Source organism: Furipterus horrens, unplaced genomic scaffold (genome assembly GCF_987537825.1).
Source record: "Furipterus horrens unplaced genomic scaffold, mFurHor1.1.pri manual_scaffold_5, whole genome shotgun sequence".
Lineage (NCBI taxonomy): Eukaryota > Metazoa > Chordata > Mammalia > Chiroptera > Furipteridae > Furipterus > Furipterus horrens.
The window spans coordinates 156,709,165-156,725,812 of record NW_028327175.1 but is presented as its reverse complement, the minus strand read 5'-3'; the positions used below and the strand labels follow the sequence as shown (position 1 = coordinate 156,725,812).

The window sequence follows — 16,648 nt, the reverse complement described above, 5'->3', positions numbered from 1 at the left end:
TGTTACAGCGTGTATCAGTACTTCATCCCTTTTTATGGCCAAATAGGATAATTAAATGACTTTACTACATTTTGATTATCCACTTATCAATAGATACGTGTTTGGCTTATTACCACTTCTTGGCTACTATGATAGATGCTGCTATGAACATTTGTTTATAAGTTTTTGTGGGTATATGCTTTCATTTCTCTCTTGGGTATATACCTAGGAGTGGAATCGCTGGGTCATATTGGTCTCTATACTTCCTTTCTGAGGTACTGCCAGACTGCTTTCCATTTTGAATTCCCACCAGCATTGTTTTGCTTTCTTTTCATAGACCCCAGAGGAACTGGAGGATGTTTCTGACCTGGAGGAGGATCATGAGGTCCACAGTCACACCAGCATTCAGACCGAAGGAAAAACTGACCGGGTATGACCCCTCCCTGGGGAGAGAGATGCGTACTGTGCCCTTTCCTGGTCAGCTCAGGCAGCTGCCCACAGGTGGGGCTCCTGGATCTGGAGCTGGTTCTGCAAAGTCAGGAAGAAGAGACTCAGAGCAGGGGCGGCAGCATGAGGGGAATTAGTTCCTCCGCCCTGAGAGCACATTGGAGACTGTTTCTGGTCAGACAGTGAATCACCTCGTAACACTCTTGATCATTATAGCAGTCATGGGAATACTAAAGTGAAATGTGTACATGTTTGTTTAGAGTGGAAAAGAGGAACTAAGACGTCGTAAATATACTCAAATTCTAGGGCAAAAATAATTTTTTGAGGCAATTCTCCTCTGTTTTTCTTCCTTTCTACAATGTCCTTACACACACACACACACACACACACACACACACACACACACAAAGATATTAATCAACCGTGGTTTGGGAAGCTGTGAGAGTGTGAGAGTTTGGTTTCCGAGAGCCTGACAGTTCGCAGCTGCAGACAGGACTACAGAACCTGGGTCTGAAAGACAGGCGATAGAGCATAGTAGTTAAGACTGCCTGGGAACACATAGAACCAGCCACTTCTTGCTGTGTTACTTGGGAAGCTCACTCAGCCTTTCCCTACCTCAGTTCTCTTATTTTTAAAGGGAGGCTACTAGTAGTACTCTATAGAAGGATTATTGTGGGAATTAAGTAAGTTCTCTAATAGAGCACTTAACACAGTGCCTAGCTCACAGTATGTGCTCTATAATTAGTAATCATTACTTGTAGAAGTTATAGCAACAGTATAATTATCATTATTACTATTACTTAGTTAGTTTAATTCAGTGCCTAAAATTTGGAGACAGATGGAAAAAGATAAATTTAAGAAAGTTACATTGTTCCAAATTTTCAGATAACCTAGAATTGGTATATATGTCACAACACTTGTGTTCTATCAGAAATGTTGCTTTTTTCTTTTTTTTTTTTTTTTTTTTGAGTTTTTGTTTCTTGGTGATTACTTGAATTATTTATCAGACCTCTAGAAACCAGCTCATGTTGAGAACTATCTGAGGACACACAGCATCTGGAGACAGTTTTCTTCAAATATAGTAGGCATCCTTGGTAAGAAATCAAACCTTACATATGGCAATGGAATTGAAAACAAATTTTGCTAATGGCAAACTTTGCTCTTGCTTTTAGCGAAGTGACTGAATGATTCACTTAGGTTGCTGCTGGGCAACTAGAAGTGGCAGGTCATTGTTAGAGCTTACAAAGGAATTGTCCAGAGGAAATTTTGTTAAAATAAAGGCAACATTTAGGATGATAGGATTAGAACAAACATGCTTTGATTCTCTTTCTGCCTTATCACATAAAGACAATAGCCCTTGGTTTAGGCACTTCAACTGAGAAAGTTAAAATTTCTTCATCTGAAAGTGAGAATAATATCATACCTTCTCACAGCACTGCTGGCAACACCAAAAATAAATGCATATGTTTTATAAACTTTTAAATTATATGCTAAGAAGATAAACTTCTTATTACTACAATTTTTATTTGTAATTTTGTTCTTGGGTGGCACTGTAGGCCAGCTAGATAGCCACCTGCCCATTCTAGGTTATAAATAAATGATCACTGTTGTCCTGGATTTTAAGAATCTTTCATAGAAGCTACTGTAGCTAACCTGGTGAAAATCACTCTGAACCGTCTCTGGATCAAATATCTGTGTTCCATTGAGCACAGTACCCCAATGATCCAGGGGATCAAGATAGATCCTGGACCATCAAATCTACTGGGAGCAACATTATATTTAACCAGGCCACTCTCTGCTTTCATAAGTCTCCCCTGCATAAATTCCAAATAACTTGGCTTTTATTCACCTCCTACCTTGAAGCTTTCCTACAATTGATATATAGAATCCTTCTGAAAGCTGCTTAGATATTCTAACACAAATACAGTCTTACATGGGGCACTAATACCCTAGAAAGCAAACTTGAATAATGCTCTTCCATTCCTTAGATGGACCTCTTTGAAGTTAATTTTCCACAGGTCCTAAAATGTTCCCCAGGAAGATCAAGCCCCAAATCCTACAGCATTGGCCAGGTTGATAATACAAGCTTCCATTGGCCTTTATTTTCTTATTCATTCCTTCCAGGCTCCCAGTTCTGTTTCCTAAAATCTAGTCCCAAAATAAACTAACTTTTAGTCTTAGACTTTGCTTTGGGGAGAAAACAAGAAAAGGTAGTCTCTTCGCATATACTATTTATTTACTTGTCACATTAATTCTGCTATAGTAATATCATTCTCTTGGTTTTACTAACAAGTTCACTGAGGCTCAGATTTATATATAATTTATCTAGTAGGTAGAGTATGTCTTCAGACTAAGAAACTTGTGATTACATGTCAGTTTACTTAGGTTTATAGAGTTAGGAGAATGAATCCATGACTAAGAAGCAAACAAATAATCAACAAAAAAGAATGCTAGAGTGGTCTGAAAAAGGAAAGGAGGATATAAATTTAAATTTAAAGAGGAATTATTGTATAGTATGAATAATTTAACTCCAATAACATCCTCATATTGAATATCTATGTTGTGAGTTAATTAAAATAGATTTCATTCTTATATCTGAAGCTTATGAAATAGCTAACAAATAAAGATAGCTCAAATCTGTCTCCACCCAAGTAACATGACCAGAACCAAGATCATATTTAGACAGGTTTCTTTTTTAGTATATTTTATTGATTATGCTATTACAGTTGTCCCAATTTTTGCTTTACTATTCTTAACATCCTCCTTTCTCTTTTGTACTTACCAGTTCTGTTTCCCCCTTCCCCCTCCCCACTGATAACCCTCCAATGATCTCCATATCTGTGGTTCTGTTCCTGTTCTAGTTGTTTACTTCATTTGTTTGTTTGTTTAGATTTGTTGGTTGATAGTTGTTAGTTTGTTGTCATTTTAATGTTTATAGTTTTGATCTCTTTTTTCTTCAATGTCCCCTTTTAACATTTCATATAATAAGGGCTTGGTGATGATGAACTCCTTTAGTTATTTCTTGTCTGGAAAGCTCATTATCTGCCCTTCCATTCTAAATTATAGCTTTGCTGGATAAAGTAATCTTGGTTGTAGGTCCTTGCTTTTCATCACTTTGAATATTTCTTGCCAGTCCCTTCTTATCTGCAAAATTTCTCTTGAGAAATCAGCTGACATTTTTATGGGAATTCCTTTGTAGGTAACTCTTCTTTTCTCTTGCTGCTTTTAAGATTCCCTCTTTATCTTTCACCTTTAGCAATTTAATTATGATGTGTTTTAGTGTGGTCCTCTTTGGGTCTAGCTTGTTTGGAACTCTCTGTGCTTCCTGGACTTGTATGTCTATTTCCTTTGCCAAATTTTGGAAGTTTTTCTTTATTATTTTCTTAATAGGTTTTCAATTTCTTGTTCTTCCTCTTCTCCTTCTGGCTATGATTTGAATGTTGATATGTTTAAAGTTGTCTCAGAGGTTCTCCTAAGCCTGTCTGCATTTTTTTCAATTCTTGTTTCTTCATTCTGTAATGGTTAACTCTTTATATCATCCTTATCTTCCAAGTCATTGATTTAAACCCCATCTTCCTTCCTTTCACTATTGGTTTCATGTGGAGTCTTCTTCATTTCACTTAGTATAGCCTTCACTTCTTCTCTTATGCATTTGCCATACTCACTTATTTCTGTGAGCATTGTTATCACCAGTGTTTTAAACTCTGTGTCTTTTAGGTTGGCTATCTCCTCCTTGCTTAGTTCTCTCTCTGGAGCCTTGATCTGCTCCCTCTTTTGGGCCATATTTCTCTGTCTCTTCAACTCGACAGCCTCCTGTGTTTGCCTTGATGTATTAGGTAGAGCCGTTGCAACTGTTATGTTGCAAGGGGTGGAGCCTTAGTTATTCATCAGTGCCGGTGGACCTTGTGGCACTCTATGTGGGGTAGGGGTCAAAGAGGAAACAATACTGCTTGGTCAGCACTCGCTCCTTTTCTGGACACCTGTCCTGCTTCCTGTATGTGACTGGTGCCCCTCTAGCTGTCATCTTGGTAACTGTTCCCAGCGTAGGTGTGTCTGCATATGTTTTAAGACAATGGATGCCCTCTAAATGAACTCCCCTGAAAAACCAGCAGTTTCTTCCTCCACCCCAACCCCCACTTGTTTTCACCATCAGAAGCAATGAGGCTTTATTTTCCCTGGTGCTGCTCGTTCTGGCCTGGGACTGGGGTCACACCCCAGGTGTCTCTCCCAGCTTTTATAATGTGTGACTGCTCTTTCCCCCAGCAGGCCACAGCTACTACCTTGCTGTCACTGCCACTACACCTGGTCCTCTCCTCCCCAGATCTCCATCTCCACTCCTCTACCTGTTTGCATGAGTATTGCTTCTTTATATTTTTGTTTTTTGGACTTCCATGTAGTCCAAATTTTGGTTTCAAAGTAGATGTATTCCTTATTATGGTTGTGGAAGGAGGTGATGTGTGTCTACCTATGCCTCCATCATCTTGGCCAGAAGTCTCTAGACAGGTTTTATGATCTCTCCCAAGCATCTTGTACCATCCCATATTTCTTAAAATCACATCTCTGTGCTTAGAATATATTCATATATTTAGTCTTATAGCCATTTAAAACTTTGTGTTTACATTCTATGCAGAATTCCTAAAGTTTGTATTTATTGATCTGAGTATACCTGTTGACACATTTGCCAGATGCCATCAGTTTGAGAAGATACCATAAGTTTTTGAAATGGGTTCTGTTGAGAATTTTTTGAATATTTATGCCATAATTAATGAGTAGTTCTTGGTCACTGCACAACAAGTGTTTGATTTCTTTTTGTTTGCTGCTATTACTAATGAGTAAATTTGGGGGGGGGGTTCTTGTATTATGCAGACTCTGCTATATTAAACACGCACTAAAAACAATTTTAGAAACTGTTTTGTAATGGAGTGACTGTTATTTATTGTCATTTTATTTTCTGCATTTCACTCCCAGTAGCTTTGGCTAACATTTTCTGTTATTTCTGTCATCAGTGGAAAATGCCACTGGGCATTGTAAAGGTCTATAACCAACAAATAATAATTTAGAGTTCACAGTCAATGAGAGTGAAATACTAAAGGATCAATAGAAAAGGCAATAAGAAGTGGCAGAGGAACAGCAGTGGCTATTAATAACTATCTTAGTTATAAAACTTGAATACTCACTAGACCGAAATTGTGGTTATATCCAGTGATCAGGCAGTGCACAATGAGTACAATATAGGAGTGTGAGTTTGCTACAGGTTTAGAGAACATTCTTTGAAGAGCTCATTGTTTATTTTGTTCATGCTCTTAGCAAGGATAACATAGATATCTTTTATCTTAAAACTTAAATTTGAAAGAGACATAAAAATGTCTATGAAAATAACCAAATTCCTGAACTTACAAGTTTTTTGTAAGTTCTAAAAGCTTCCTTAAAGATTATACTAAATATATACTAAATAATATTTTCTATTTAAATAGTTTATAGTTTACAGAATATTTGTAAATCATTGTCTTATTAACTAAAGCCCTGAAGTTTGGCTATTTATTTATTTGCTAACTAGTCTTGGAAAATGTCTATAGTTTAGGTCAATCAGGTAGACTGGGACCATATCCTAGGTCTATTGCACCAACCACACTTTTTCCAGTGCAGCATGCTTGTAAACTTGGGTAGAATCTCAGGATCCCTGAACATCTCATTGTCTAATTCTTGCTACAGTCAGTATTATAGATTTGATATTATCATTCCTCTACTAGAAAGAAGTCTTGTAAAACTGAAGATCATAACCTTAGTATCAGATCTGTTTAAGCCTCACAAATTTCTAAATGTCCCAAAACTGCAATTTTCCATCAATAACAAGATCATTTTGTTGATTACCATTGAAAACTATATAGTAATGCCCAGACCCTAACAGTATCCCTGGTGGATCACTTGCCTTAATGAAGTGGAGTAAAGTCAGATATCATCCAGTAGACGACCTAGTAGGCCAGCAATCTGAAGTCTCCAAGCATAGAATCCAGAAGATAGAGGTGGTTACTCCTCAGTCAGTTTCTTATTACATTGGCTTCTGCGATATTTCATTACAGGAGTATTTCTAACTTCTAGAATTTTCCCTGGGCTATTGTAGCAATAGAGACTCGGGATATTGCTAAAGTGTCAGCAGATAGGCAGTAAAAGTATGTTCCATTAGCTTTTCTGGGGGACAGTATGGATTTAAAAATACTTTTTAAAAAAATTGTTACCTAAGGACATGCTTATCAATTTTAGAGAGAGTGGAAGAGAGGGAGAGAGGGACGAAAAGAAATATAAATGTGAGAGAGAAACATTGATTGGTTGCCTCCTGTTTTTGCCCTGACTGGGGACTGAACCTTCAACCTAGGGATGTACCCCCACCAAGAATCAACCCACACCGTTTGATTTATGAGCTGATGCTCCAAGTGAATCACACAAGTCAAAGATAAAAAGACTCACAAGAGAGAGTTTTGCAAATGAAATGAGTGACCAAGTGACTCATTGTTTCTAACATATAATGTAGAAGTTAAGAGTATGACTTACAAGCCTCACAGACCTTGGTTCAAATATGGATTCCACCGATTATTATCCATAAGGCCCTAGAAAAGTTAGTTTATATTTTTAACTTTCAGTTTTATTATATGTAGAATTATGGTAATAATGATAGTATTAATTTTATGTTTACCCTGGCTGGTTTGGCTCAGTGGATTGAGCGTCGGCCTGCGAGCTAAGTGTCGCTGGTTCGATCTTCCAGTCAGGGCACATCAGAGAAGGAAAACTCTGACTCCAAAAAACCTCCGCTGCCTTGCGGCATACCTCTTCAGGGGAAAGGCTAAGGGAGTAAACCCTGACAGAAAATCCGGAGCCGGAGTCCCTAAGGCGGTTTGACGTTGTAGTCAACACCGGCAACTCCTGCGGCGCACCTGAACCCAAGCTGTATTGACTCCGTCTTTCCCTTGGATCCTTCAGCTGCGAAGAGAGGGGGGGTCTGCTGCATGGGCAACAGCAGACCCTCCATATCACCCTGCCCAGGCTCTGTAGCTTCAGCTTCACTGGAGAGGACACTCCAGCGTCATCGCAAGATGTCGATTCAACACGGGAGGAGACAGATACCGTGTCACTCCCGAGTCGGACTGCACAGCCATTCTCGGCGGTGCAGATAGACTCTTAAGAAGCTACACCATTGTCTCTCAAGACGGACGGCTGCCGACGACGAATTTTATGTGTTTTTGAAGATTAAACTAGATATACAAAAATTTTAGTTTAGTACCTGTCACATAAGAAATGCACAATAGATTTTGATTTTTATAAAAATGAGTTTCACAGTAAATGTAGACTTGTGTGTAGCAGTGTTGTACTTTGACTTCCTTTCGAGAGGCTCAGGAGCTTTGTAAATACAAACCTCTTAGTCTTCTGATATGAGATTACTTTTGTTGCCTGGTTTTGTGGTGCTAAACATTTTTGACATCCTAGACGTTCTATTAGTAAAAGTCTTTTGAAGTTGTTTTTCCTTCAGGAGAGGGACTTATTAGGAATTACTTTAAGAGGGTAAAAGGAAGATGGTATTATTGTGATTCTTAATGATACTGGCACTTTTATGTGTCTACAGTCACATAAATAATGTAAAAATGAAATAGTGATCATAAAAAGCAACTCTTGATAGTGGGATGAAACAGAAAGTTTGACCCAAGAATTGTTGTTTTTATTTTCTTTATTATTGAAAACCTGGCCCTGTGCTGAGAGGTTTTTGTTTGTTTGTTTGTTTGTTTCTTATGTGTAATTTTGGTGTAATTTATGTGTAATGTGGTGATACATTAGTTTCTGTTTTTAGAGTCCTCAGTTACCTTCATCAAGTTATCTAGGGCTTAATTTCCTAACTTTATGATACATAATCATAAAACAGGGAAAAACAAGTCATTCTGATATATATAGGACACATGTTGTAGACAGTTTTGCAAGTAGTCATTTAAAATCAGTCCTTCCTTCTCTAACTGTGTCCATGGGGATTATATATTCTATTAATTCTTCCCTCTGCCTACATAGCTTGAAAGCTAATAAAGCCTAAAAACTAAATCAAGGATATTGTTTCTGTCACACACAATTTAAACTTTGCTCGTAGTGTCTTGCAGATGAGAAGTGAAGAAGGGAACTCATTTTAGTACTGATTTTAGGCCAGATTTTTATTTGAAGGTATTTGAAGTCATGGTCCCTAATTGCTAAAATTCAGTTTAATGAATCATAACATTAAAAATAAAACACTTAAAAGTTTATAATTTTAACTGTAGTATCATTATATTTCAGCATGGAAATGTTATATCTGTCATCTTTTAAGTGTGACATTATTCATAATTATTAATGATTCAAAATTAAATAAATTGTAACATTCAGTCCTTGTTTGTACAATGACTAAGATTTATAACCTATTCAGTTAAGAGAAAATGGTTTGTAACTTGCTCTGCCTTAGAGAATATCTTTGAAGTCTTTGGATCTATAAATAGAAGTAAATTATGACAGAAGTAATAATAGTTGCCTAGGTTACCGAATATAACCTCAAAACGTCCACAACAGCAAATGAATTGGAGAATATCAATTCTTTAAATACTGGAGAAGATTCTTTGTGATAAAAAAAGGATACACAAGCCATGAGCACACTAATTTCACATTGGTGGTGCGGAAACTTTCTCATTGCTACTTTTCAACGTGCAGTTAGCTAAATGTTCTCTATTTTGGCAGTAGAAAATATACCATGGTAGGGTGCTTTATTTTAAAAACTGGTTGAATTTTAATAGGCCGTAATTATTATCAGATTACATTCTCAATAATTCAAATGTATACCGAATTACCCTGATGCAGATATGTAAACATGACCCTGTTACCTTATTTACGACATAATTAGGTTTAGATTACTGTGGAAAATACAGCTGGGGTAAACCTAGATAAAAATATATCACCCAGTGACAATACACTAGTCAGTGCATTCTCCAAGCATTGGTTTCTATGATTTCATTTGTGTTTGGCAATAACTCTACTTTCCTATCTTTCTGAACATTTATTCTCAGTACATCATGGTTTCCTCTCTCTGTATCCACTTCTTAAGCATTAGGATTCACTAGAGTTCTGATGGAAGCCCTATTGTTCTCTACTTCTTCCTGCTCTCTGTATACATTCTCATACATTCCCAAGACTTCAAGCATCATACAGGAAGATCCTGTCTCCTGAGCTCTGGCTACATATTGGTATGCCTATTTCTTCCCTTCAATGGATCACAGACACCTGTGGCACTTGCTATTTCAAAGCCTGGATGCAGCGTCTTACCCCATAGATATTTCTTCTGAACTTCTATACATTTGCTTGCAAAAGTCTGAACCCTTCTCACAGCTAATTAGACATGTTCTGTTTTGCTGTCCTAAATATTTTCTGATCGTGTCTATTGTTTCACCACCTCCGCTATCACTACTTTCAAAGAAAATTTTTCCTGGACAAAGTTAAATATAAAAGGAAGACTTTATTCCATAGTATTAATAATTGTTAATAATAATTAATTAAAAAATAATAAGGGAAAGACACCAGATCTCAGTTTGAGTTTAATTTTGCCTGAACAAAAGGCTGAAGGTGAGGGATAGTAGGTTATCTGTGTTTGCTAATATGCTTTATCCAGAGGAAAAGTGAATTTTCTCTGTCTTTGTGATGAAGTAGTTTTACAGCTTGGAGCAAAGTGCCTCTAAAGTTAGACACCTGCTCTCCCACAGTGACTGGGCGATAGGGTCTTCATCTTTGATGAATGCATCTCAAAGGGATGGCTTCCGGTCCTTGAGAAAGATAGTCTTGGGTTGTGAAATTGACAAGAAGCATTTAAACATACTTATATTTCAAATGGGCATAGAAAACATTTGAAATTATAAATTATGTAAAGTACATGCTTTTAGGAAAGGGAGGTCAGGGGCCTAGAGTCAGAAAAAAGCCTGTCTAAACTTTAGTCAAACTAATGGGAAGTGGAGAGGTTCAGATATGATGACTGAGCATATGTGATGATGGTGAGTCAACTGAATATGCTAAAGAAGTAGATATTGTGTATGAGAGAGAAAGACATCAAGGACAACTCAAGGTTCTTGGTTTGAGAACTTGGGATGTGGACTTACCATTTATATTGATAAGAGGGAGACTGAATTAAACAGATTGAGTGTGGTGGAAGATCAGAAATTAATTTTAGGTATGTGTAGTCTTAAAAAGTCTATTAGACAACCAAATGAAGATGTCAAATAGGTAGATTTGAAATTGATAAACTAGACTGGAGGTCATCTTACATGCATAGCTTTATATTACAAATGTACAACCTTCTAAACTTGTAGCGAAGTTTTATATATTATGTGGTGACCTTTATTTTTCTTCAAAGGTATTAATAGCTTTATGTGTAGTTTCAGACCTCATTCTTCCCAGATCTCTTTTCTGGCAACTTGCTCATTTAAATATCAGTTTTTTGGAAGGTCACTACTGACCATCCTGATTAAAACTGCAATCCCAAGTATAGTCCATCCACTATATAGTAATTTAATGAAGACAATAATTTTAATATTTTTTGCCATTATGTACTTGCCATAATGCTGGGCACAGTGTAAATATGCTATAAATATTTATTAAAGGAATAAATGATGTTGACCATAAATGATCTTTGGGAAAAGGAATATGTGCAGAAAATTTGGAGTTGTTTCAGACATAGCATTTGTATCAAATCAATATCAATTTGTTTGCAAAATAAATAGGGTAATTCTTACTTTTAAAAAATAGTGTCTTAGTAAATAGTTGTCCACCTGATAGTCATTTGGAAAAATTTTCTGAGGCTAGTTTTTGTAGGTAATCCTTTGCCTTTTTGAGTTTAGAATTATTTGTGCTAGACATTAGCCTACCAAGTGCTGCCCTTTTGCCAGTTCTCTGAATTTTGCCATTGAAAAAATCTTATGTCTTTAAATGTTAAAATTTAACATATATAAATTAAATAATATTGAATTATTAGTCTCTGGTGAAATATGAAATACATGCTTCTTACCTTATTAATGTATATCAAATAAGGTAGTAAAAGAGGGAACTCAAAAGAAAACATTATTTTAAAACATCCTCTGATATTCTAAACATTACCTTTGCACATTGAAAGCACCACCATCTAAATATAGGCCTTTTTATATGCATATTTTCATCAGTGAGTGACTATTAACCTACATTTATTCTTTAGAAATGATATTACATATGTATTTTTGTAATAAGCTGTACCTCTCATAATGCTATACATATCTAAGGCTTGGTTAAGATCCCATGTAAATATGACTGGACATAGAACATAGACATTTCTCTTGATGTGGAGTCATCAGTTCTATAAAGCTCAAGAACTTATAAGAAACAGGGCTTTTTAAAAATGTCATCCCTCTGCCCTGGCTGGTGTGTCTCAGTTGGTTGGATTGTCATCACATGGACTGAAAGATCATGGGTTCAATTCCAGGTCAGGGCACATGCTCAGGTTATGGGTTTGATCCCCCACAATAGTATGTATGAACAGACAACCAACTGATGTTTCTCTCTCACATTGATGTCTCTCCCTCTTTTTCTCTATCCTGTTCTGTCTCTCTTTTCCTCTCTAAAAGCAATGAGAAAATAAAGAACTGTCCTTGGGTGAAGATAAAATAATTCATTATTAATAAAATAAAAATATGATAAAAGAAAATCTCATCCCTGGACATGTCTCCAGATTTCTAAGATAATTCAAAGAAAGAGAACACAATTTCTGGAGCCAGACTCCTAAGTCTGAGTCTTGACTGTGCCACTTATAGCTGTTGATATTGTGCAATTGACTTCTCTGTCTCTGTTTACTTATTTAAAAAATGGACCTACTCACATCAAAGGATTATTGTGAAATTTATGAGCTAATATTCACAAGAAGCAGTGCATAGTTAAGGGTCAAACTTAGGTGACCATTATCAACACCAATACCACTATCATTGTTATCCTCAGTGGCATTTGTTGAATGGATGCTCATTTATGATATCTCTGACAATTGTGCAGGTTGGCAATATTCACTCTTCTGACTAATCCTCTTCAAATTTTTCAGAACATTTTGTGGAGAGACCCAGTTTGACTTATGAACCTAAATAAATTGCCTCCCATGGTCAAAGCTCTTCACAAACACTATCACAAATTTTTAAGTCATTTGTTGGATGGGTTGCCCTTGAGTCAGGTGCCTGGCCTCGGTCCAGTTTTAAGCTGCAGCTGAAAATACAAGAAACTCGGTGCTGTTTCCTTGGTTGGAAGGTTATAGGAGAAACAATATTAGGCTGTAAGTAGATGTTAGTGGGTGTATTGGATGTTAAGATAGTCATATAATATAGAATAACATAGGAAATCAATGCCAGACTCTTGCCAAGAAGATTAAGAGTTATCTACATCCAACAAATGTCCAGGAAGCACTTATTGTATAATTAATGGCCCTGGTCACTTGGAGTTTGCAACCTAAGACATGACAGTTGGAATGTGTACAGGGAATGTGTATTTAGCAGGAAAGAAATGTGAAAACATTGCCTCCTGGCCAGAAAAATATTCACCTTCCACATTAATGAAGACAAGCACATTTCCAAGTAGGCAATTTGGGTAGTTTATAGAAGTCTATGACTTGAGAATACATATCAATTCTCTGTCCAGGTCGTGAAAACATGAAGAGACACTAAAAGTATTCCTCATCAGTTCAGGGAATTTGTGAAGTATAAATTATATATTTCCAAAGCAACAATGCAGAGGGTTTTGATCTCTTTGCTTTCCAGGTATCATCAGTTCATCTTTCAAATTAAAAGTGACAGAGCTATATTAGTCTTCTCTCTTCTTGCTTAGGCTTCACTAAAGACAAGAGAGCTAAACTCTTCTACAAGAAAAAACCTAATTGCAGAGGAGAGACCCTAAACAGCAATGAAGTCATTAATAGTTTTAATTAACTTGGTTAGAGTTTTAAAAGACAGAAAATTTCCTAAAATTAACTGTAACACATATTCACCTTTTATTGGCTTTTTGATCGAACTTTAAAGTTTACCATATTATTAAATTTTAATTTTATAATGTCAGTTTTAAAAATTCTTCTAATGCCCTGTTATATTAAAATTATAAAATTATATGTCTATCCCACTTTCATAGATACGTACCTTTGAATAAGCATGTCTTCTTTTGTAGCCTATTAAATTAAGAAGAAATTACATATTTGAAAGTAGACAAATGTGACTCTTAGGACACCAGGATCATAGGATTTGTACCTGGAGTATACTTTAGAAAAGTTGGAATTAGCATGGCCTTCCATAGAGGAGTCAACATGTCAAGAAAATATCCTCCTGGTTTAAAAATATATTCCAAATTTATTTTCAAATAAATTGTCTTTTATCTGTAAAGTCTACTCTGATGATGATGATAATGGCAGCAAAAATATAACAAATATCTACTTAATACTTACTGTGTATCAGATGCTTTAATTTGTATTAACTATCCTTTAAAACCACTTTTGACATAGATATTACTATACCCACTTCAAAAATATAGAAAAAGTGATAAAGAGAAGTTATGTTAGTGCCCAACAGCACATCATGTGAAGTGACAGACCTGAGATTGACCCAGGTGTGCCTGTCTCAAGGACCTGCCTATATTCTTTCTCTTCCTACTGCACAACACAGCCACCCTTTCTACAGTCCAAGCTTTAGATGAAATTAAATAAAATCTGTCTCTGTATTCCTGAAAAATGTGCTAGATTTATGGAGACTAATATAAAGTTTTGGACTGAAAATCTCATTCAAAATGGCAGGAATCTACATTTTGAAATTGAGCTGTATTGAAGCAGAATCTAGGCTATTGTATGCCTGCTGCCCACATCCATTTTCCTGCAATTGTACAGCTGTAAGTGTAGCAGTAGATTAGTGTAGTTTTGTGAAATGATAAAGTTAAGAACTAGTGTTACTGAAATTTCCTAAAATTATATAAATGGTATGATGCAGAAAAGGGATTATATTTCCAAAATATAGCTTGTGAAAATATGCAGGGCCCCCTGGTTCTGTTTGCTTTTATTTTTATAAGAGGCATCGAGAGCTACACAAAAGGGCCCTGGCTTTGGAGTCACATTTCTGGGGTGAATCTTGGCTCCTTTTACTAGTTACTATGAACAATGGTACACATAGTCCTATTTATTTATTATTTCTGAGATTCTGATTCTTTATATTTCAATTCAAATACTACCTACCTTGAGGTATTGAAATTAGAAAGAAAGTATAAAAAAGATGTAGTGCAGTGATGGAAACATAGTAGGTATCTAACACCTGGTCAATTTATTAATATAATAGTGCTTATAAAATGGAGTAATATCTAATAATAAAGGATTCACATGTTATTCAGTGAGTTAAATATGAGCCCTCTAAATCAAGGTGAACCAGAGTAGGATAAAAAAAATACAGTTTATGCTTTAATTTTCAAAGAAAAAAATAGAAAAGCAGGCAGAAGGAATAGGGATAAAAGGAAGGAAAAAGGGGAAGGGGTAGTTATCTTGGGGTAAGAAAAGAGCTTTCTTTACCAAAATAGTAGCATGCAATTAACTGAAGAATATGACTAACACAATCTGTACTAGATAAAAAGGAGTAATTATAAATATTTATTTTTGTGACCTTGGGATAATAACGAAAGAAAAACAAAGGGGAAAGCAGATAAACTTTACTTTTGAGAACACAAAAAAGAATCTATAATAGAACACAAATATGAAAAACTATTATAAAACAAACCTCAATTTGAGATAATTAAAATTTTATGTAAAAGCATTTGTATATAAACAGATTATCACTAATTAGCAAGAAAAAATGACTCCACCTCCCTCAACCGCCACCCCCTAAACTAGGAAAAGAATCATAGGACCTGACCAGGACATTTACAAAAAAGACACTCACATTCAAAGTAACCATGTAAATGGTTGTTCCATATCATCAGAGATTAAAGAAATGCAAAGGCAAGAAGCAATGAAATATCATTTTTGCAAAATTAAAAAGAAATGATATCCATTGTTAGACATTTTTTTTTAATGGACAGAATATACTTAGGGGATACTAATAAGAGTAAAATTTCTGAAGAGATATTGTAAATTATGCATTGAAAATCTTTATAAAAGTTTTTTCTTAGAGGCAAACACACACAGGAGACTTCCGACCAAGATGGAGGCCTAGACTGACACGCTCCATCTCCCTCCACAACTAAGAAGGAATACAACTACTGCAAAGCCAGAAATAACCAAAAGTTCCAGAAAAATAAATGGAAGTCCTAGGTATGAAGTTATAAAGAAGTGGTGCTCATCTGGATGGGTAGGAGGGGCTAAGCCAGGGCAGAGAGGTCAAGCTGTGCTGGCTGTGGCAGCAGCGGTGATGGCGACGGGACGATGGTAAGCACAGACACCTGTATTTAAGAGGAGGTGAAAAGTGCCTGGGGAGCACCCTCAGCTGCAGACCAGACCTGTCAGCTTTCGATTCCAATGCCAGGGAAGGCAGACAGCCATTGCTTTAGACTGTGAGGCCTGGAGGGCATGGGAATGGAGGAGGAGGCTCCCAGTCTCTCAGCAGAGAGTAAATGGCAAGAATCTGTCTTGGCCACCACCCCCACAGAAAACGCCACAGTGTGGTGAGAAGGGTTGCCTGGTAGTGATCAGTGCATGGGGCTCCGCCCCCCATAGCATAGGAGGTGTGACAGTCCCACCCAGGAAGCAAAGGTAAGCACAAAACTGTCAGGATGGCACATATCATGATAGAGGTCCCAGTGATGCAGCTGACCAGACAGCAAATATCTAATCTAATGAAGCAGCCAATAGGAAATCTTTCTGAGGCACAGTTCAGAGCTTTGGTTATAAAAATGCTTACAGACCTAACCCCAGATCTTAAACAAGATGGGTAAGGAATGAAGCCTAGTCCTGCTGAAATGAACAAAAACACATACAAAACTAGTGATAAGGGAAAAAAAAACCCAGGGATCAAATCAACAAATCAGAACATAGGGAAGGAACAGTCAACCAGAGCAGAAAGAGGAAATACAAAATGAGGAAAATGAGGAGAGGCTCAGAAACCTATGGGACAGCTATAAGTGGGCCAACATCCGAATCATAGGGTTGCCAGAAGGTGAAGAAGTACAACTAGAAATTGAAAACTTATATGAAAAAGTAATGAAGCAGAAC

General features: G+C 36.5%; 1 protein-coding gene across 1 annotated transcript in view; it reads left to right on the top strand.

Moving 5' to 3' along the window:
- CTNNA3 (catenin alpha 3) overlaps positions 1-16,648 on the top strand; it is a 1,620,658-nt gene that overhangs the window by 1,468,075 nt on the left and 135,935 nt on the right. The window contains exon 14 of the mRNA XM_090278091.1: positions 317-409. Within this exon, the coding sequence (XP_090134217.1) occupies positions 317-409 (93 nt within the window). The remainder of the gene's footprint in view (positions 1-316; positions 410-16,648) is intronic.